This window comes from Gavialis gangeticus, unplaced genomic scaffold (genome assembly GCF_001723915.1).
Source record: "Gavialis gangeticus isolate Ggan-Ray unplaced genomic scaffold, GavGan_comp1, whole genome shotgun sequence".
Lineage (NCBI taxonomy): Eukaryota > Metazoa > Chordata > Crocodylia > Gavialidae > Gavialis > Gavialis gangeticus.
In genome coordinates, this window is record NW_017729032.1 from 50053999 (window position 1) to 50077862 (window position 23864).

At 42.9% G+C, this 23864-nt stretch overlaps 1 protein-coding gene across 6 annotated transcripts in view; it reads left to right on the forward strand.

Annotated features, from left to right (window-relative positions):
• The window catches only part of RXFP2 (relaxin/insulin like family peptide receptor 2), an 89813-nt gene that overhangs the window by 32305 nt on the left and 33644 nt on the right, over positions 1-23864 (forward strand). For 2 of the 6 annotated variants that reach the window (XM_019525502.1, XM_019525504.1), the window contains exons 2-10: positions 2215-2361; positions 10122-10199; positions 12479-12584; positions 14156-14227; positions 16645-16716; positions 17229-17300; positions 17628-17699; positions 19384-19455; positions 21876-21947. In XM_019525502.1, the coding sequence (XP_019381047.1) occupies positions 2215-2361; positions 10122-10199; positions 12479-12584; positions 14156-14227; positions 16645-16716; positions 17229-17300; positions 17628-17699; positions 19384-19455; positions 21876-21947 (763 nt within the window). Of the gene's footprint in view, positions 1-2214; positions 2362-9438; positions 9482-10121; positions 10200-12478; positions 12585-14155; positions 14228-16644; positions 16717-17228; positions 17301-17627; positions 17700-19383; positions 19456-21875; positions 21948-23864 lie in introns of those variants that run through there. The other 4 variants (XM_019525507.1, XM_019525503.1, XM_019525505.1 and 1 more) reach the window with 4 other exon arrangements.

Sequence of the window (23864 nt, forward strand, 5' to 3'; positions counted from 1 at the left end):
ACCCCTATCTGAAACCGGCTTTTCTCCAAGAGTTGCTAACTTGCCCTGTACAGGAGGGATCACTGATGGAGAATGCATTGCTACTGCCATTGGCAAAGTGTAGGCAGTGCACACGGGTGCACATGCACCTGCTGAGATTGGCCACCACCTATGTTGCCAGTAGTGTCTACGGGCAGTCTCCCCCCCCCGCCCCCATCGACATTGCTGGCAATGTCTGCAGGTGGTCACCAATTGCCTCTCAGTGCTGGTCACACACCACCCCCCCTTGCTGCCTAGACCACTAAGGCCACCTGCGAGTGATCCCTGCTTGGTCCACTGTTATCACTGATGTCACTACAGCCACCTGCAGGTGGTCCCCACTCACCGCTACCACAACCCTGCCGCCACTATTGCTGTCACCACCACCTGCAGGTGGTCGCCATGCCCCCCCCACCAAGCCTCCAGAGGCACAAGGCGTTCATAGGTGTTGCTCTGCCACAGGTCACAGCAAAAGTGTGCTACCTGTTGCCATTCCAAGTCTCTGTAGTTTGCTGCTGCTGCTCCTCCTACACAGCTGTTTTGATTTTAGCATTTTTAGAATCCAGGTGATACAGGCCTGAACCTGACCCATTCTCTGTATTTCAGATATTTCAGAAACAACTGGGCACAGGCTTCTGTCTGAATCTGTTACTCTTCCCTGAACAGCTGCTCTTCTTGTAGCAGGTAGTTCTTGAAGACAACTTCCCCAAAATTCCTCTGAGGTTCCTGAGCTGAGGGTCCCTCCACCTTACACCTTCACACAAGTCATAGTGAACACTGACCCTGTTGCCACCTTTCCCCAATTTCATTTTACAACATCAGTCCCCTTATGCACTTTACAATTTTAGAAGGTAGGACGAGTGCCCACAAACCTGACACACCTGACCCCTTCTATTCAAACTGTTAAAACAAACAGTTCCCACTCCCATCACCCAGGCATACCAATAAAGATAGGCAGAAAAGGGAATCGGTTCCTTGCAGTCCTACCCTGCATGCAGGTATAACAACCACAGAGGTTGTTGCACAGAAAACAAATACATTAACAGCGCTACAGCAGAACAAAGGTATACTGAAGTACTTGATTGCTGTAAGCTTCTTTCTGCTACAACCAATTTTCTTTCATTTTCAAGCCAGTTACTGTTGTTTATATGAGTCTTAGTTTCTTGAGGGGTGCATGAGTATTTGGGCTGCTGACAGTAACAACCAGGTGGTCAGCAGTATTCAAAATTAGGTATCATTTTTGGGGCTTAAGTTCAGACTCTGGAGCCCAACCTTAGCCATGCATCCTTAAAAAACTTGGGAAGCCTTCTCTTTTTTCTGCAGGAAAAGACCTGATAATCTCCACCTGGATAGGGAGACAGTTATTGTTATTGTTTTGGGGTTTGCCTGCTTGAGTGCTCACTACTGTTGTATTCCCTTCTCTTCCTTTTTTATTTTTTTTTTTACATAGGTTTGTGTGTGATCCTGATAATAATGTTGTTAACCATAGATAAGTGGTGCTCATATGGTTTTTTTAGGCCAAATTGCTTGTGGCCAGTTAAGAATACCTAGCTAAGAACTAAGAGTAACAGTTTCTTTGGGAAGTGTTCTTCACATGTAACGACACAAAATGTTCTTGTGCAACCTGAACCTGATTCCTAACTGCCTTGAATAACTGGCAGAAGGGACTGCAGTTACACAAAGACATTTCCATGCTTCATTAATTATCTTCTGAGTGTATCTCAATGTTCATTTACATATATTATTCTGTTATTTAGGATTGTTTTTGCATAACTGTTTTTAAAGATACCAGTTCATGTAAAAATGGCTAACTCATCAGTTTCTCAACATTTATAGGCTCAATGCACCTCTCATTATACTCACGGTGCCCCTCAGAAAATGCCACCTCTTAAGTTTTCAGAACATGAATACAATAGAATTCAGTCATAATATCTCCAGTCCATGTAATTATTGACATAATCATTTATTATGACAGACATACATAGTAGTAGTGTCATTTTATAATGTTCTGTCCACTCTGGTATGTTGCAATAAAAAAAGTACAAAATGTATTATAAAATAGCTATTTTTTACCACTGCCTTACATACCATTACTGTCTATACTGTCATAGGTGAGTTATTTCTGTCAAGCATTTAGAAATATAGTTTGTGTAGAAGAAAGTTTGTGTAAAAGACAATGTTTTCATTTATCTCCAGAATCATGGCTGTTTGAAGGCAGCTCAATTCTCCCCATCTGTCCAAAGGGTTATTTTCCATGTGGGAACCTTACAACATGCCTTCCACGGTCATTTCACTGTGATGGTATAAATGACTGTGGGAATGGTGCAGATGAAGAAAACTGTGGTGAGTATAACATCCATGACTACTCTACACTTAAGAAACAATGTGAAATGTGGTAATGAGTTAAGTGCTTCATCATCTAATTCTTAGAAGTGCATAAATAGTCCTCAGACAACCTACCTGCATGACAGGTCTAAAAGTACAATGTAGTGTTGTTAAATTTTCCATTCTTTTCTATAAAACATAAAAACCACAAACACAAAGATAACATGCAGGAATGTTAATTCAGGCAGTGTCTATAGGCCCCTTTAGACATTCAGGTAAAGATGTGATAGGGCAGCGGTTGGCAACACTGATTGGCACACATGCCAGAGCATGTTATGTGAGGTCATTTAGCCACCAGCAATGAGCCAGGCTGGGGCTCTGCAGATCTCGGTACAGCTACTTGCAGCTTCTCCACTGTCTGCTGCAGGCAGTCCAGGTACCATGGTGGGCGACAGGGGCCTGCCCAGAGCCTGGGCCAGGTGTGGCAGGCAGTGTGGTGGCTGCAAGCAGCTGCACCAAGGTCTGCAGAATCCCAGCCTGGATCATTGCTGGCGGTGGGTGCATGTGTGCCTCCAGACAAATGGCAGGGGAGAAGCTGACCCCTTCTCCGCCATGCACCCTGAGGTGTGTATGTAGTCACCACCCACCACAGAGCTCCAGACCTCAGTGCAGCTGCTTGCAGCCTGCCCACCACCAGTTGCAAGCAGCCTGGACTACATGGCTGACGACAGCTGCATGCATGTCTCAGGGCTCATGGTGATAAGAATGAGCCCCAGAGTTATTACAGAGTTTTTGTGGAATGACTTTGTGTCTTGTTCCTTGTTTTGTCTTGCCATTAATTGATGAATGTGTGGCTAGGTCACAACTGAAGACATGATTAACTGGTTAATCAAGTCTTAAGTGTAATGTGTAGATGTGGCCTATAACATGGCACATTATTGTTTACATGTGCACTTGAAATCAAATTATCTTTCCTCATTGAGCATTATTTTAGCAAGAGACTCAGTGAACCCCTAGAGTAATTTGGTTTTCTAGGGGTTCTCTCAGCATTAACTCAGAAATCAGGACAAGCCAAAACAGGGTGCTCTCTACATATAACTTACATAACTATTTGCAGTTCATTCAGTAGTTACAACCTTGGTCAACTCTTGGTATTTTTGCTGTGTGCGCCTGCAATTTGAGATCATTTTTTAACATTGGTCAGATACTAAATCTCTTATATTCCTTCTGTCTTCCCACCAAGTTGTTTCCTCTATTTAAATCTTGCCTTCAACCATTTTCAATTTCATTTTAGATTGTAACTGGTTTTTATTGTAAACCTGATTGTAGGTTTCCATGTTACAGTATGCAAACAGGAGTTGCATTGACATATCAATCTTTTTGTTTCGATATTCAGTTATTTTGTTTGTATATTTTTTAAATATTAATTTAAAGTTTTTAATGGTTGTTATTGATCATAGTATCCTTACTTCTAGGGAAATGGGAATATTTCATTTTGGATGTTGAGATGTGAACCCATGATCACCTGGCTCCATGCTTATTGCCTTTTCCCCTGGGTTCCATGGTATTTGCTCTTTCTCCCTTTTTGGAATTTAGTGCACTTCTCACTTATTCCCTGGTGTGATTTCATCAGAGTTGAAAGTCACTGACTAATCCTAAATGATCATTTAGACAAGGTATAGACCAGGGTCAGGGAAAATACAGCCCACGGGCTGGATCCAGCCCACCAAGCACATGGGCTGCCTGCAGCGGCCGAGGCCAGCAGATTGGGGGTGCTCCTGCATGCCTCCCAGAAGCCTGCCGGAGAACGCTGAGCCCAGCCAAGCACCTGAGCAGCCGGCCGCACGTTATTGGCCAGTAGGGCTGTGCGAAACAGCACCGTTCCATTCAACTTCCGTTTCACTGTTTTGAAGGGACAGTGTTTCATTTTGCTGTTTCAAAGCACTGGTCTGTTTTGTTTTGTCAAAACTGTTTTGCTGTTTCAAAGCTTTTTCAACGCTTTTCGACATTTTGCTTAATGGGGAATCACAAAAATGCCTATAACTTCGTCATTTATTTCCTGATTCAAATGAAAACAGTCGGGATGGTAGCCTCTGCTGAAGCCATGAGGCCTGCCACGTTTCAAGGAGATACGTACAGGAGTTTCTAAGAAACTGAAAGTCAAGCTGCTGACAAGCAAAACTTGTGACGTGATTTTGTGTGTGTGTTAAGGCACGCCCTCACTGGCACTGGGGCCTCTACATGATACGGTAGTGTGCCCCAATGAGGCCTATTCCTCCTCTACAGCCTCAGCCTCATCCACCACTTTAAATAACAATAGGTAAGCAGCACAGTAGCACTAGCATTGCAGGCAGCCAAACTGTCACAGAGCCTTTATTTCCTTTTCTGCAGGAGCTTCTTCTCCAGCAGCAGCCAGAGAACTTTTTCCTGGCAGCCCCAGCCCGGGGGCTTAGATGTGCCCAGGGCCCTGCCTTCTTTCAGTCAGCTGACCGCGGAGAGGTGCTAGGGGTGTGGGTTGTCCCCATGGTGGTTTAAGGACATGGCAGACAAGGTTCTTTGAGTCAATCTGATATCTTTTAGTAGACCAGCTGAATAGTTGGAGAAATATATCTTAGCTTTCAAATTTAAAAACCCTTCATCAGGCTGAGGAAGCACCTGCAGCTGGTGTGTGTACTCTTTCTGGATGGAAGGAATAGTAAAGAAGCCAGAGGCTGCCATGCAATGCAGGCAAGAAAGCCAGTCAGGAAAAATGGAAATGGAGGTGTTGGGGTGAGAGACAGGCTGGGGTAGGGGGGAAGGAGGATATAGCAGGTAAAAGTGGAGAGATACCTGGGGAGTCAGATGTCCAGCAGGTTGTAGTGTGTCAAAATTCCAATGTCTATATTGAGCCCATAAGTTTCTATACCTAAGAGGTTAATGAAATGCAGTTCATAGGCTCATCTGTGAAAAGTGGTTTGGCAGTGCCTGTGGTGGAGGAGAAGACTGGCTGGTGGATGGTGTGCTGGCACAGGACAGTGGATCCCCCTCTTTTATGTCCCCCCATTTCTGACCTTCTGCCTCCCTTACTCTGTTCACCAGCACCTCTGTCCACTGATCCAGGGTTTTGCTGCTGCATACAATGATGCTCCCCTTCACCCACAGGTCACACATTGCAGCCAGCAAGTGGACCATACTGGACCACAAGGGATCAGGAAATTTCCTGATGCACTCCTTCAGCTACCTCACTAGTGCCTGCACATCTGGTGACAGCAGCTTGCCCCAGCCAGAAACATTGAGCCCCTGGAACTCCTTCATTTGATTCTGACATTCCCTCACTACAGGGATCACCTGGCTAAGGAGGGCATTGCCAGCACTGAGGATCTCAGTGGACTCAAGGAAGGACTTGAGGACCACCAAGGTCTGGGAGATGTTATCCCACTCAGCTCTGTTAAGGGGCCCACTGACCCCAGTCTCCCCAAGCAAGGCCATCTTATGGATAGCCTTCTGTTGCTCCACCACCATCTCGAGCATCAGATATGTGGTGCTCTACTGAGCCTCCGCATCCTGCATGATTTTGTGCTGGAGGATGTTCAGCTCTGCCTGTTTGTATCACAGCATCTTGCCCCCCTTGATGCTCTGGTGGAAGTAGCGTGCCACCTTCCTGCATTTGGAAATGAGCTTGCTGGTGGTGCTGGCACTGTCACCAGCAGCCCTGTCCCCCTCCAAGGCATCCCTGACAATAAGGTGGAATTTGTGTGCCACACAGTGGATGCCAACAAAGGTGGCATCATGGACCACCTTGACCATATTGGCTTCATAGTCAGTGACCATGAAACCACAGGTGAGCTCCCCCTGCCCAATAAGCCACCCCTGCACCAAGCGGTTCATGGCCCCCATGGTCTTGGTTGCCATATGGCTTGAAGGAGAGCCTACCAGTGGCCTGACTGGTTGCACCAGTGCCCTATGAGGGAGAGGTAGGCATGACCTCCACCCTGGCTGCTCCAGATATCTGAGGTAAAGTGTAAGGCCACCTGCGGACCTGCCTTGCGCAGTTCCTCCCTCAAGTACTCCCTGCATGCCTCATACAGGGAGGGCACCACCATCTTGCTGAAGGTGGTGCATGCAGGCACTTGGTACGGTGGGGCCACAAGTGCTATGACCAGCCTGAGCCCTGGCCGCTCAACTAAGGAGAAGGGCTGGCCATCCACAGCAAGCATCTTCCCAATGCTCTGGGTTATCTCGCTCACCCTTGCAATGCGCCCCCCTTTCTGTCCACCTTTTCCCCCACTGGTCCAGGGTGGTCTGCCTCTGCTTCAGGGGGATGGGAGCTTTGGCGCGAAAGAGAGACTTCTTTTTGGGTATGCTCCCACTGGTGCCAGGCTGAGGAGAAGCAAGGGCAAGGGCATGGTGCCTGTGGAGATGCGTCAGCATCCCTGTGGTGCTCATGTGTTTTGTTCCCTTCCCCTGGCTGGTTTTAGCTCAGCAGTACAGACAGATAGGATATGTGGGATCATCTTCCAGCTCAAAATGATCCCAGACCACACTATCCATTCACTTCTAGGGTTCAGGTACATGTGCAGAAGCTACCTTTTCTACCTCCTCAGCAGGCAGAGGCACAACAACAGGAGAAGTGGACTTAGCTCAGCCACTTGCCTCCACAACCTCTACCTCAGCCTCCTCTGAAGTACCTTCTGGGGAAGGAGACCTGGCTCGGTGGGAAACTTGAAAGTTTTGGAGCATAAACTCAGATGATTCCCCCTCCTTCCCAGAATTTCCCTTGCTATGGCACTCAGATCCAGCTCTTCCTTTGGCACTGGAAGGCTCAGGATGTGAAATGAAATGGGGGTGGAGAAGACTGTCATGCTTTTGCTGCTTGTTGTGGTGGGGGGGGGGTTATGGCTGGTGCTACTGGAGGGGATGCAGGCTTGGGCAGTGGCACTGCTCCCCTCTCCTTGCTGCCAGTAGAACCAAAGGCCTCATGCCTGCTAGTTGTTGGAAAGAGGCTGCATCTCAGTTTGAGGGTGGGGGACTTACATTTCCCCCCACCCCCAAAGGCTTGCCAGCTGCCTTTCCAGCACGCTTTGTAGTGTGTTTGGTATGCTGTAAAATCTGTGTGTTCTTCTGTAATGTAATATATATTTATGTAATATATGTAGATAATTGTATGTATGTATTTATGTAATAAATACAATATATAAATGTATGTATGTGTTCCTGTATAAATTCTATATTATAATATGCAATATATGCTGTGCTTTCCTGCACAGTGAATGGAATGCACACTGTGAGAGAGAGCACAGATTTTTTTTCTGGGGAAAAATAATCAAAATAGACTAACAAAAACAAAAAGAGGATTTTGGGGGAGGACTACATTGAAAGGAAAGGAATGATAATAAAGGGTATTAGGAAAGGAAAAGGTATTGGAGAATTCCATTTACTAGTAACAGGCTAGCAAATAGGAAGTGATAGACTTTCTCTGGAGCTGCTGAAAGACACAACTCAGTAAGCTGACCCCAAGGCTCAGTTCAAAAAATGCATTTTCTGCTGTTTTCTGTTCCTCCCCCAGAGCACTGGGATTGGAAGGGACCTCAGGGGAGGATCACAGTCATTGGCCAGCTACACATGTCAATATCAGAACAGTCCTTTTTCCCCCCCTTGCCCCTCCCTCTCCTCAGTTTCTCTTTAGCTGCAAGCAAACCTGGCTTCAAAACTTGGAACATTTTGAAACGTTTCAATGCCCTCATTTCATTTCAAAGCTGTTTTGAAGCCTTTTGTTTAATTTCAATTTCACTGTTTCGAGCTCAAAATAAATCGAAACAGCATTGAAACAAAACACCCATTTAAATTTCGTACAGCCCTATTGGCCATCATGTCCCCTCTCCCCAGTCCTGCTCCGAAATGGCTGGCTGTCAGTAGCAATGGGGCGGGGTGGGAGAGTAGAGGCCCCCACTGCTTGGATCTGGCCCAAGACCCAGACCCTCAGACCTAAGCCAGCACAGCTAGGGGAGGCACATGCAGTAGGGGCCTCTGTTCCAGCCCCTAGCCATTGCTTGGCCCAGCAGAGAGCCAGTGCCATGGCTCCTGCCTGCGCCTGGAAAGGTGGGCCAGGCAGCAGGGGTTGTTGGGTAGAGTAACAGAGGCCCCCATCACAGCCTCCTAGACTCAAGCCAGCACAGTTGGGGGGGCTGCATCAGGAGCATCTTCTCCCCTGTCCCCCACACTGCCCAGCCTGGCTGACAGGCACAGGCAGGACCCTGGGGACAGAGGCTTTGCTGCCATTGTTCTGTGACAGCTCCAGGGTAGGCCTGGCTAGGCGCTTGGCTGGAGCAGCTGAGCATGAGCTGAGTTCCAGTGCATCTCCAGCATGCTTCCATGCAAGGGGGAGGGAGGAGTGGGGGGCCACAAAGGCATGTGGGATGCAGGTAGACTTCAACCTAACTTGAGTCACTAGAGAATCTGGTACAGAATTTCAATAGACTGGTCTTACTTAAATCACTTAAGTCTGATATCACTAGGGAGAGAAGTTACACATAAACTGGTTTAAGTGACCAGAAACTGGTTTAAACCTGTAACAGAACAGAAGTTCTACATAAACCAGTTTCAAAATGGCTGAAATTGGTTTAAGATAAACCTGGTTGAATGTAGTATCAGACTTAAATGATTTAGGTCAAGCCAGTTTATGAAACTTATGTCCCAGACCCTTCCTGGTTCAGGTTAAATAAGAGTCCCCCAGCATCCCAGCATGCTTTTTATCCCTGAGCTAAGCTATCCTGTCTGCTTCAGACAGCAGAGCTGACCCTGTCCCTTTGCTCCCTAGCTGGAGCAGTGAGGGCTGGTTCACTGGCTCTCCCAGACAAAACCCAGCTGTGGTGTAGGGTGAGGGAGGGGGTTATATTCTCCTTCCCTTGAGTACAGAAGTGTGCCTTGCCCTGCCCGCTTAGTGCTGGCTGCAACTGTAGACTACAAATCTCAGAAACACCTGGAAGCAGGAAAAGGAAGTGATGAGCAACCCTGCAGAGTCACGCAGTTGTGATTGTGTACTACAAATCCCAAAGACCTTGGGGGCAGCAGGAAGAGGAAGCAAACACGGCCCATGCTGGCTGTGCGCCAGAGAGCTGTGCTCTAGCACCACCCTGGCTTCTGGCTTGAGCCACTGCAGGTATGTGGCTGAATTTCCAGAATCACAAGCGAATGTCTGTTCATTTGCTTATTTGTTCAATCTTTGCAGCTTAGACTAACCTGCAAAGACTGAATCAATTCAGCCTCGGGCTTTGTGACTGTCTGTACTTTGCCCAGAGGTTCCTTCTAGCCCTACATACCTGTGATAAAGTAGTAACTTGATTCTCAGAGGTGAAGAGCAGTCACAATTCCCCATGCAATAAATTCTGGATCCTCTCCAAAAATCTAAAAAATTGAGCTTAAGCAGAAACTTTAAAAGAATTAAGGTAATAGTTAAGAAAGAAATAAGGTATGGGAGATTGGACAAAAATATATGTTTATGTATAGGCATGAGAGGTGGCTTGGTTAAAAAAGTTAAGGATTGAATGATATAGTGGATGGTTAAGTCAAAACATTCCCTTCCAGTTGAAAAAGCTCACTGCTTGAAGAAATACAACAGTTAAAAGTTCCTCTGTGAATTGTTGACCAAACAGCAGCACACACCAACACAAATGTATGCTTACACCCACCAAGGTGACTTCCATTTTTAAATCTTTGTATTTCTCTTTCCCACTTCATCACTTTCACTGCTTGATACACTATCGACAGGGCAGCTGACAAATGTTAATATTGTTTTATAGGAGACAATAGTGGATGGGCAAATATATTTGACATGGTCCATGGAAAGCCTAATTATCTGGACTTATCAGAAGAGTGCTGTAAGTGATACTGGATGAAAAGATCAATACATTGATGTGTTTTAATTTGATTACCATGATGACTTAATACTGAGCAGATTGCAATGCTTTTGTTTATGGTTTTAATCTACCTGGCACTTCTAAATTCCTTCATTAATGAGAGTCTTTACCTTAATTAAGAGATACCCAGTAGAATAAACCAGCTCAGCTCCCAATTGTGTTATCTAGGGTACAGAAATTGTTAGCATGTATAAAAGAACAAAATCTAAGGGCAGACTATGGAAAGTTGTCATTGGTGTCATCCTGCTGTTTTTATTAACATGTCTAGAGAACTGTCATTTTGCAGAGGATTTGAGGATTTCAAGATTTCAAGTTGTGTTTCCATTTTGATTTGGACCAAAAACTAAACACTTCTAACACCCTGGGAAACAGAATAAAAACATTGTTCTGAAAAATGGGAATAGTTCACTTTTATCATTTCAAAATAAAATTTTCCCTGTGTGGTAATGAGGAATATGGAATCCATAAGTCCCAGCTAAGTCAGCTTCCTTGAAACTTGGAAACTGGGATTCCCAGGGCTTTCAAAGCCTCAGCAGCTGGTAAGCTCTCCACACAGATTACCTAAAAACCCACAGCCTGGCTCTCCACAAGCCCAGCAGACAAACTCTCAGGAAGCTGGGCAGGTGGGTGAGTGTTGGGAAACCAGGTAGTTTTGTTCAAATTGAAACAGTTCTGTGAAACATTTGCAATTCAGAGATTCCATATTCACTGATGAGGAAACTGTTCCAGCAGAGAATTTCTAAGAAGCTCTACTTTTTACACGTACCATGACAAGACATACATAGTTATTACTCTGAGGTGCCCATCCCAGCAGTCATTGATATCACAAAAGTACAGGTGTGGTTTAAATTGTATTTCTATCTTCCAGAGTTTAGTATCAGTATTTTAAAAATTAACAATCCCTTGAGATGTTGAATCATGTTACTGTTCAGAAATAAATAGCCAGATCCCTGTTATTACTTTAGATGTTCGGGTAAAGGCGTGACAGGAACTGATACATGATCTACACAATCACACCTCCTGGCATGCCAAATATGCATGGCAGGAGGCATGATTGTGGAATCCAGCATCAGATCCTATCACACCTTATTGCGGGTGTAGGGGGAGCCTGGGATCACCATACTAGGCTCCTCCTGCACCAGCAAGTGGTAAGCTTCTGCAGCTGTGAGTCCTGCAGCTGTGGCAACACCCATGTATTGCCATGATTGGGAGCCCAAGCCATGTGTGGCAGTACCTCACAGTGTAGTAACTTTAAATGTGTAGCCAATCTAAATTAATTGCACAATTAACCAGTTAATTATGTAATACATGTAATGTGTAGTGGAGGCTGAAGTAATGTACCAGCTTGTTACTGAAATGTAGGAATAGTTGGAGAGAGAGTATTTGGAGGTGCTTCTTCTGGAAGCCTTCTGGATTAAAATCCAGATGCAGAGCAAAGTTTTCCAGAAAATAGGATGCATCTACATATGCACATTTACTGCTCAGTAACCTAAATTACTACACAGTAACTGAAAACTACTGTGTCTACATGTGCATACTTGTACTGCGCAGTAACTATGGCAACTTATGCCGATTTGAGTGTAAATTTGAAACCTGCATGTTGAAGGTATCAAATTTACACCTGATTAGTCACTGTGCAGTAACACACATGTAGACACCTTACTGCGCAGTAATACTGTGTGTGGACTGACTTTAGTCCCAAGTCAGACCACATATGGCATTAATGCCTTTAATGCCTGCACATGTAGATGCCGGCCTATTTCCACTTACTGTGCAGTAACTTACATTAGTAATTTACTGTGCAGTAAATTTAATGCAACGTGAATGCATGTGAGATGTACTCACAGAGTAGGAGCCTGAAAACTGCCATACTGGGATAGAGCAGTGATCGGCTACTCCAGTATCCTGCGTCTGACAGCATTCAGTGTCAGATGACTTGCAGGAAGGTTCAAGAAACACAAATAGACATTTGTGGAATAACTTGCCCACAAGGGAATCTTTTTTCTTCCTAACCCCTCTGTTTAGAAGCTGGCTTTTGCCCTGCAGCATTAGTATTCATATCCTTTCCAGATTTTTTAAATCCGAACTAACTCATCTCTGGACTTTCTTGTTATTTCTATAAATGCCAGACCTGTTTTTGAAGCAGAGTCTTAAAAGGAAACCAAAATTAGGCATTAAATATAACACTGTCATCCATATATTCAATAATCATATATAAAATCACTACTTATTTTTTCTAGGTCTCCACCAGTATCCAGAAAGTTGTGACTGCATAGAAACTGAATTAGAATGTGTAGATGTTAATTTAAAATCTGTTCCACTTGTTTCAAGCAATGTCACCCTACTGTAAGTAGTTCTGAATATTGTACCGTCATAAACACAACTCTGCCTTCTGCTTGCTCACTGGAATAAAGTTGCTGTAGAAACAATGATATGGTTAAATATAACCTACATATGTAGAATATGGGCAAGTCTACTGTCCCATCATATGAAAATGATATCTTACTCCTTTGTATCCCTACTTCTTTCCTTGACAACAGAAGAATTGGTCATTGGTATGAAACAAGTTAATTCCCTTGGACTAATCTATTTGTTATAGTTTCCCTAAAGATGGACCTGACCTACAATGGCATTTTGAACTCTACAAGTTTAAGTGTGCTTGGGTTTGATTTGGTCCATTATAGAAATGACCTAGTTGTGAAATTCAGGCTTGAGGTAAGTTTCCAGTACAACCACCCATAAAGTTCCAGGGTGTCTGAAGCTCAGGTCCTGTTTTTTGGCCACTGGGTAGTAGTATATTGAGCAGGAATGAGGGTCTGTGGTGTCAAGAGGCAGCCACAGGTCAGGACACCTGTCTGCCATGAGCCCCAGTAGATCTCACTGCACTCTGGTCCAAAAACACCTTCTCATCCCAGCCTGTTTCCATTTTCTTAATCACATCCCCATAATATTGGGCCTTGTCCCCTTCTTCAGTCCACAAACTAACAGATTATAAATGGCTCGGCAGCAGAACCTGGTGCCAAAGAGCAGCTAACATGAGGCCTAGAGTGGCTTGACAAGGAACTGGTAGGTGAGAGCAGGACCACTGACTTCTCTTATGCTTTTATTGTAAATCTTTGAGGCCATGACTGCATTTTTATTATGTATTTGTACTGTGTCCTGTGCCATGGAGTCCTCATCTATTACTAGATCTCCTAGGAGCTACCTTGGTACAAAAAAAGAAATAACAACATGGTTCTGGGGTGCAGGTCCTGGCCAAGTCCTTACTGTTCTCTACCCAAATCCCTTGTGTGACTTCCACTGGGCAATCACTTCTTTCTTCAGGTGTTATGCAGTCATATTGTATACTATTAATGGCACCAAATTTTACTAGAAAGATAGTGACATATCAGGGGTGGATGAAGCGATCCTAAGGTTTCATTTATTTTGTACCAGTCTAAGCTATGAATCACTGTGGATTCTTCAAATACTACAGAAATATGATATATAGAATTATGAATGTTTGTGTTAAAAAGGAAAGAATAGGAACTTTGTTTCTTTTTCACTACTAGGAAGCTGTATTATTATTCAGATTATAGCATAAGGTTTTCATTCTTTGTCTACAACATGGTAATTATCAATGGCCTTTCTAAACATAGCTAGTGCTTTAATTAACCTATACCATGTTCTCAATTACATTCACAGAAAATAATTTATTCATACTTAGAACATCTAAATTTACAGTACTTGCAAAACAAGCAAAACTTGTCTTAATGATAGAAAGTTGGAATGATATCCAGTGATTGAACAAAAGTGTTTCCCTAGTTTATCAGTGAGGCACTTGATCAGTTGTACTAATTATAAACTCTAGATTATGACTGCAAAATCAACAATTAATTAAGAGCTTATTGTGAATTTTCACACACCAATTATTTTAGGTCTCTTAAACACAACCAGATCCATGCTCTTCCAGATGAAGTTTTCAGCAGATATACAGAAGTGAAGAAAATGTAAGTGTCCTCTCAACAGTCTACAAATTCTAAGTAATTATTGCATTATGGCAAATGTACTACATTCAGTACTGAATTACTTAATCTGCTGTGTTGCCTTTTAATGTCATAAAATGGCATTTACTTATGGAATTCAAATCATAATTATGAGGGCTTCTCATTCTAGCAGTAAGCATGCAGACACAATGCAGCTTTGTAAGCAGCACACAAATATATGGTCTGCTCTCACACAATATATGGTCTGTATAAAAACAGAGAAAATACTAGGGTGGAATACATGATACTGCCACAGTATTTTAGAAGACTCAACACTATAAAGCCAGGAATGTAAAACATACTCTGTGCAGAGGGACAAATTATGGTTTTAGCAGCAGTCTGTGGGGCAGACTTACAATGCTAGGTTTTTCTTAGGGGTGAGCAAAGCAGGCCCTATTCAATTCAGATTTGGATTCAGCCCAAATCAGGGGCAATGATTCGATTCATTGATTCGGATCACTGTCCCTGAATCAATTCAGCCAAATCCAAATCTGAAGATTCGACGCCGATTCAAAGAATCATCAATTCAGACATAGACACAGATTTAAATGTTTTTTCTACATACCTCTAGGTAGCAGGTACCTCATGAACACTGTGATACTGGGGCGCATGGAGTGTCCCACAGAAGCATGGGGGGCTCCCCAGCACACTTGGCAGCAGACCCCGAAGTGTACCAGAAGCACTTCTGGTCCATGTCCTGGTCTGCCAGGGAGCACACTGGGCCCCCATCCCCCTAGCTCGGTGACTGGTGGGGGTCTACTACAGACCACCCAACCAAGGGGAAGAGCTAGACCAGGAATTCTTAAGTCAGCTCACAGAGGTAGTTAGGTCAAAGGACATGGTCATCATGGGTGACCTGAACTTTCCAGACACCCTATCCAACATGTTTTTTCAGTTAGTTAGAAAATCTGTAATTTTCCTGTGCTGTTAACTGACCTTCCATGGGCTGAGGATAAGCTTTTTGAGCAGGTGCTGCCTTCCTCAATATTGGTACTGTCTGTAGCAGAATAAGGCCATAAGGCTGTTTGGGCCTGTGGGCCCTATTGCAAAAAAATCTTTTTGAAAAATAAAGCAACCAATGACCTTTTCCTGGAATTTGTCTTATACAGCTTTAACTCTGGCTTTCTTCGGGTTACCATAGAAACCAGTTTGCTCTTCCTAGAATAAAGTAGAGCATAGACATCAATATAAATTACATAGTCTGGTATAATGCACTGCTAGCAAATAGAATTCCCTTCAGGCTGTGCTGATAATTCATGTCAAATGTCGCTCTCTCATAACCCCTCATAAGGTTAAAACATAATTAACAGCTACTAGGTACATATAATCCTGGGTTTCCTATATCAGTTAAGAATGACAGCTGAAAAATCTGTTCTTCATATGCCAGATATAAAATAAATCCTTGCAAATCTTCTAAGTACACACTATTTGTGTTAATTCATTGATTCTTATTTGATGGTATGCATTTAACAAGTAGTTCCTTGTTAAACTGCTATCCATCCAAAACTGATTAGGATCTTTGAGGAACTACAGTCATTTGAAAGGATCACATGATTTGAAGGAGCATAGCACTAAAACTAATTTTATTTAAACATGCCATAGAATTCATCTTCCTTCAGTACATTACTCAGCATGGAGTGGGATATATGTGAACATTAATTATTAAGCATAGCTGAAATTCAGAATGATGTAAGTTTAGGTAGGAATCTGGTAGGTTTTTTTGTCCCACTAATTTTACTTCCCCGGCCTTCTTTTATACCCAATGGCTCTGCCCTCTGTGGGCATGGTGGATTTGTTCCGTAAAGTGACAGCATCTCCTACTGACTGGATGCATCTACATGTATGATTAATGAGAAACAATAACTCTAAAGCAGTCTGAGCCAGAGTAAACTACTCCTGGGCACAGCATCTACATGTGTGCCCAGGACAGCAGCAACTGGAGCCAGGGTGGAGTAAACCCCCAATCAGTATCTACACATTCATTTTAGTGCAGTGAATTACTCTGCCATAAAATAGTACTGCCCCCAACAGTACTATATTATGGCGGAGTTAATTAGTTTGCTTCACTCTAATACCAACACACATGCAGACGGTGACACTTTATTGAAGAACTAATTGAAATACTCTGCAGTAAAGTGCACATGTAGATGCACCCCTGAGATGTAAAATACTCTGCATGACCCAGAAGAAAGTTGCATTCTGATGGAAAATATTTAACTAAATTCCAGTGTAATGCCAATTGTATTAATTAGCATTTTCCTTGATATGGGGTTAATTTAGCTCAACTTCCTTAAATAGCAAAGAGTATAAATGTGAGATTATGAATTCTAAAAAATTTCTGACATGTAACCATTTTAGCTTTTTTACCCTGTCTATACTAGATTTCTGCAACATAATTGCATTCAGACAATATCAAGAAAAGCATTTTTTGGATTATACAAACTTCAGAAATTGTGAGTAGTTGATTATTATATTTTACCTTTTGATATATCTGACTCCCTAATATTGTCAATACAAGTTCTTAATTTATAAACTAATTTATAAACTCAGTCAAGAGTCTGCAGTGTAGTGGGCTAAGTGACATGAGCCAGAATCACAGCAAACTTAGTTCATTTTATCTAAATTATATAGGTGTCCCACTGCCACACACTGTAAGATTGATATGCAAAGCACATTTCCTAAAGCCATATGGTGTTAAACATGTAGTAAAATGAGAAGAAAAAAATTAAATCGAATTGCATTTTGTATATGAGAGCCCTTGTGAGAAAAATGATCACTATCATTCAGGATTTTAAAACACAAAGTTGGTTGCTGCAGTCATTTTATTTCTATGACAGTTGTAAAATCAGTATTTAATTGCTAAAATCATTCTTTTTTTGGCAGGGAGTGGGAGAGGACAGGACGTAATTAAACTAAATCCAAGCATACGCATTTTAATTCCAATATTATGTTCCTTCTTTCACAGATATCTCAGTCATAATTGCATCACCAGTCTGAAACCTGGGATATTCAGAGACCTACACAAATTGAAATGGCTGTGAGTATCCATTTCTTTTTACTTTTAAAAGCATTGCCAGTCATAGATTTAAAATGATAAGAATAATCATTCACGTTATATTTGTAATTAGCTTTCTGCAAAAAATTATGATTAAGTTATTCTCATTCAGGATAGCAGATTTCTGAAATTTCTTACTATTATACGATAGTCTGGATATTAGTTATCTTAGATATCTAATTCTATTCACTTTGAAACCTCAGTAAGAAACAAATGGTCCAGCATCTTTATAGATTAGTTTTCCAAATCAGTTTTCCATTGTTTTTACAAGTATCATGCTGGTAGTAATTAATCTTTCTGTCTTGCTAGAATTCTAGATGATAACCCAATAGTGAAAATTTCACAACAACTATTTACTGGTCTGAAGTCCTTGTTTTTTCTGTAAGTACTAATCTTGAACATTTTTCATACCTGTGTTTTTCTGTGTCTATAAAACTGCTAACAATATAAGCCATAGTATACTTTCTTTCTTTCCATAAGATTTGAAAACATTTTCCTCATGAGTGAATCATACCTTTCAACTGTTTGCACTTACATAGTCTGAATTCAAATTTCCCTCAGTCTTCAAGATAAAGTATTGTCCATGCAATGCCTGTAAATATCATGCTGCTAGCGAGGGCTGATTTATATCCTTAAAATCATCAATCTATTTAAACTCATAATTCCCTTCTTACGAGACACAAAGAAAAGTCTTTTTAAACTGAAATCTCTTGGATACACATAAGCAGTCGTCCTTCTAAGCTGTGTGGCATACGTGGCTGTGCAGGTACACCTGGCAGCATGGTATAAATGCCCCTGCACAGCCATGCCCGCTGCACAGTTTAGAGGGAATGCTGCACATAGGAAACTCTTATCCTATTTACTTCCAAAAGGAAGTACTAAAAGAGGGTGCTGTAACCAAGGTGCTGTAGGGACACATGTAGATGTACCCAGTGATGAGTGCACTAGAAAAACTTTTATAAGACGTGCTCAGAATTCCTTCCAAACATGAACTCACAATTAGCACCTTACATAAACAATAAATGCTACTCTTCTAGAGATAATCTAAAAGACTTCTTAAGTCTACAGTGGGCATGTCTACACATTCATTAATGAGCTTTTGCTAATGCACACTATAATTAGTACCTCCATTGTGAGGTACTAGAAAAAGTCACATTAGCCTGTTTTAATGTGCACTAGTGAAAGTTCATGGTTTGGGGTTTTTTGCCATATAAATGCACATTAAAATAGGCACATTCAAGTGCATGTGTAGATGTGACTAGTGAATCATGAGTTCCTGATCCCAGTGGCATGCATGGACTATTGGATTTGTTTCTTAGAAATTGAAATTACAGCTAACTTAATGATAGCTGGAAAACTCAATGAACCTGAGTTTTGGTAATGGGATACAGAAGCTTGCACTACTAGATAGTTGATTGCAATCCAGGCCACGAGAGTAGAGATGGTAAAGTATTGCTCTTTAATTTGTGTTTAATCATTTATATTAAATTATTTGGTTGTCTCAACCAGCTTCCTAGTAGGCAATGATTTAGATCAGCTACCCCAGTTGGCATTAATTGTCCCCTATGCCACCACTTTCTCCAGAAAAACCAAAAAATGAATGGACAAACAATTGAAAAACGCTTTAAACTTTGAACTGGACCCTCCAAAAAAAATTGAGAAATACTGAAAGAATGGTATAGAAAACGTTTACTACCACTAGATTTTTTTTAATGAATAAAAATTATCCAACATTGTTATTATGGCATATTTCACAAGCATTGCACTTATTTACTGTTTATTAAGAAAATCCTTTTAATATGTTGGTCAGAAGGTAATGGGTTGACATGGATTTTTATAAAATCTGGATTGAATTTCTCAGTTTTTAGACAGTGTAACTAATCTAATGTTATGGATTCATCATCAGATTTCATAGATTTCATAGACATTAGGGCTGGAAGGCACCTCAAAAGATCATCGAGTTCATATCTTTTCTTCATGCTTTTCATATTTTTTTTATTATTAGAATTTGTTTTAAAATATAATGCTAAATTTCCTTTTATAACAGTGTTTTCCTTTTATGAAGGTCTATGATAAACAATTCACTTGTGGCCCTTCCCAGGAAAATATGCACTCAAATGCCTCTTATTAACTGGATGTAAGTACATTATGCAAAAGGTCCATTTGGTTTATTACTTAAAGGGTAGACTTTTCAAAAAACATTCAACACTGACTTAATTGTTCTCCTGTTGATATTAATGGCCCACACTCAGCACTGTAAAAAATCTTACCCTTAAATATTTACTTAAGGTTGTTCAAAAAAAGTCAGTAACTAGTAAGGCTGTGTGAAGCTTTAGTCCCTGATTTGATTCAGTGGAGATTCGGTCCAATTTGGTGGCTGAATCTCTAAATCCGAATTGAATCAGAGGCCCCTTTAATCTCTCCAAATCTAATCGGAACCCTCCAAATTGATTCAGAGAGATTCAGACAGATTAGGAGATTCAGACATAGACACAGCTTTAAAAGTTTTTTCTACATACCTTGAGGTACCAGCACAGTTCATGATCGCTGCGATGCTGGGATACATGGCGCATCTCACAGGAGCATGGGGGGCCCCCATGTGCTTGGTGGTGAACCTGGAAGTGGACTGGAAATACTTCTAATCCACTTATGGGTCTTCTGGGGAGTGCTCTGGGGACCCCTGGCGCCCCCTTGGCTAGGCAGTTGGCTGCAGGGAGACCCCAGGTGCCCCTCACCCAGACCTAGGAGGCACCAGTCACTGAGCCAGGGGGACACAGGGGGGGCCCCTAGTGTGCTCCCCAGCAGACCCGGAAGTGGACCAGAAGTGCTTCTGGTCCACTTCCGGGTCTGCCAGAGAGCATGCTGGGGAGCCCCCCATGCTTCTGTGGGACACTCCATGTGCCCCAGCATTGCAGTGTTCATGAGCCACCTTGAGGTATGTAGAAAAAACATTTAAAGCTGTGTCTATGTCCGAATCACTGATTCTTCGAATCAGCATTGAATCTTTAGATTTGGATTCGGCTTAATTGAATCAGGGACAGTGATCTGAATCAATTAATCAAATCACTGTCCCTGATTCAGGCCAAATCCAAATCCAAATCAAATAGGGCCCATTTTGTACACCCCTAGTAACTAGTCCTCTATGGAGATAACAGAATAACCCAAATGTGGAGTTTTTAGGTCAAGGCATTTTGAAAGGCTTCCAAACAGAGCATTAGGAAACTTGCTGAAATGGAAATGTCAAATGTGTCAAACAGTCATCAGACAAATGCCTCACTTAATTTTCCCCAAACTTAAATAGATTTAATTGCCCCTTCTACTGACACCTGTGTCAATCTGCTCAGTGGTAGCAAAAATCTGGGGCCTTGCAATTCGTTTTCTTGCTGGAAGAAAATCAATGGTGCAGAATCTGGATATATGCAAAGTCAGTGGTACTCGAATTATAGCCTGCAGGCCTGATCCAACCCACAGAGCCGAGTCATCCAGCCTATGGGGCTCCTCATGGGTCCAGTAATTTGGCAGTGGGGGAACAGTGGCAGCCTTACCTTCCATGGCTCCTTTAATTGTCCTGCTGCAGCAATTAACACTGTCATCATTTCCCTGCCACCAAATTTCTGGACCTGTGGGAAGCTCCATGGGATGGATGTCAGGGCCCCACATGCCAGCACATGAGGATGTTCTGCAGCTGGACCAAGCATAAGGGTTCTGACCTGCACCATGGTCCCAGGCCCAGCTCTCAGGGTCATCCACGAGCTCCATCCAGCATGTAAGGCTGGCCTCAGTGCCAACCCTACACGCCAAACCAGCCTGTGGCCTGGCTACACTTCACTCATCTCATCTGGCCCATGTGGCTGAAAGATTGAGCACCACTGTGCAAAGTGGAAATTGCTATATAGAATTATAGACACTTAAACATAAGTGTCTTGGAATGTAGGGAGTTGCAATCAGCACATGGAGGGAACCACCCCTTCCTGTAATCTTCACCTATGCAGCAATGGTCAGTTTTCAGTAAGCTACCCTACACTAAGAATTTCTAAGTATTGAAAGTAAAGTCAAAAGTAAAATCTGCTGTTTTTGGAACCCTTTCTCCAAGAACCCTTATATAACAAAACTTGTAACAATACAGCATTTTTCTTAGCTTCTTAAAATGTGCTTTCATGCTACAAAAAAGAATTTGTAAAACTGTGTGTAACAGCTCCATCTGGTGATCCACGGCATCATAAATATGAATATTTCAGCAAATGGAGAACTCATGAGAAATTTCAGGCATATTGATTTAGTCTTAATAAAATTAGAGAAGACAGAATGCTAGAATAACAGAAAGCAAGTCACAACCAAGAAATGAGGTAGATTTTTTTTATCTGGCATTTGTGTTCATGCTCTAAAACAGTTTATTGAATCAGGGATGATTTGGCAAGAACTCTAATAAAAGAAAAGTCAAAAGGACAAAACTGGCAACAGCCAACAACAAAGTTTGAACCTTGAGCTCACTGCTATGAAAATGTTTGTACAACTTTTTCATGAAAAATAACTCAAAATTTGCCTATTTTTCTTTAGGGATTTTGAAGGTAATCGCATTAAAGCCTTAACTAATGCCACCTTTCTGGAATGTAATGCACTCACGGTGCTGTAAGTAAATAAACATTGTACTAAATTACAGCAGTGATGAAACCTCAGAATATTTTTAATCATATTCATCAACATAGCATTTATTTCCTTAGATATAGCTGAGCCAGGATGCTTGTGTTTATGGTGTTGAACCCGCAAATATATACTATATAGTCTCCAGGAAGTGGTCTTTCTATCATTTGTTCAATAAACAATTTACAAATTAGGACCCATTTGGTGTTTCTGATTTATGATCAGCTCACAAGTACTAGAAAACAGCTTTATATTCTCACTGGTGAACAGAGACAGAGCTGAATTTGAAGGAATATATTCAGCTGCACTGCAGTCTAGAATGGGAGCTATGGCTATACAGCAGTAGTTTTCACTTGATCAGTAACAAGATTCTTCACTCTGTTTCTCCAGATGCGGAAAGCAGCATCTGAATGAGGCTAAGATTCAACAAAAGCAATATCTGCAGGGCAAGAGATAAGAAAAGCTCATACATGTTATATGCACAGCTTTTTTCCACATAGGAAATGGATGCCTCTAGAGTAGGACTGTGCAAAATTCAATAGGAGCTACAGAGTAAATATCTGATGTTAGACTTCAAGCACAATAAGATTTCTATCAAGGGAGAGAATCAGGCAGACTTTAATCAGTCAGATTTTTGTATTTCCTTCAGGAAGAGCTTTGCTTGATGGAAGGTGCATCTACATGTGTAGTTAATGTGCCTTAAGGTTTGACAGCAAAATAAGGTGCAGAAAACTGCACCCAGGAATGTGTCTACACATGTGCCCGGGTTGGAAGCAAATTTGCCCCCAGTGGAAGCAGTTGAGTCCAAGGCTGCTCCTGCCCCCTGCCCTACTCTGCCCCCCTACAGAAGCCAGGGGATTTCAACCTTCTGCAGTGCCAGACCTGGGCTGGGCTGGGCTCCAAGGAGCAATGAGGTGCCATCCTGGAGCAGAGGACAGCTCCCAGCCAAGTGGAGCTTGGGATAACAGCCCTGCTTGGCAACGCTGGCTTGGGGTGATACCCCGTGGCCAAGTGGCAGCAGTGTCCTGAGTTCTCCCCTCACTTTGCTTACTGAGTTTACTGAAGGGGCGGGGAAGCTCTCTGTCCCTGGTCCTGGTGCTGCTCATCTCTCAGCTCCCCCAGGAGTCAGGGGCTGAGCAGCACCAGAATGTGGGAGCTCTGTCCCTGCAATGCTGGACTGGGGATAGAAAGCTTTCCCATCCTCTCAGCTCTGCTGCTGCCCACACAGAACTTGCCGCAGTCATCTCCCGCTTCCTGCCTGTGCCAGGGGAGAGCCAGGAGCTGAGCAGTGCTGGGACCAGGGCGAGATGCAGTGGGGGGGCAGTAAGCAGTGCTGGGACCTGGGGGTTCTATGCGGACAATAGGGGGGCATAAGCAGTGCCGGGATGAGGGGGAGACATCCTCCAGTCCCAGCACTGCTTCCACCCTGGCATCTCCACCCAGTCCCACCACTACTTACCTCCAATACTGCTCAGCTCCTGGCTTCCCCCAGGCACGGGTAGGAAGTGGGAGCCAACTGGGGCATGTGCTGTGTGGGCAGCAGCAGAGCTAAGGGGATGGGGAAGCTGTGTGTCCCCAGCCCAGTGTTGCAGGGGCAGAGAACTCTTCCATCCCTTCAGCAGTCAAAGTGAAGGGAGAGCTCTAGGCACTGCTACCACTCAGCCATGGGGCATTGCCCAAAACCAGTGCTGTAGTGCCAGGCTATGATCCCGTTAATGATTTCGTTAATTGGTGGAATGAAATAGGATGCAATTCAACAAAGATAAATGTAAGATACTCCACCTAGGAAGGAGGAATCCCCAGCATACCTACAGGTTGGGGGATGACCTTCTCAGCAGCTCAGAGGCTGAGAGAGATCTTGGAGTCATAGCTGACTCCAAGATGAACATGAGCCGGCAGTGCAAC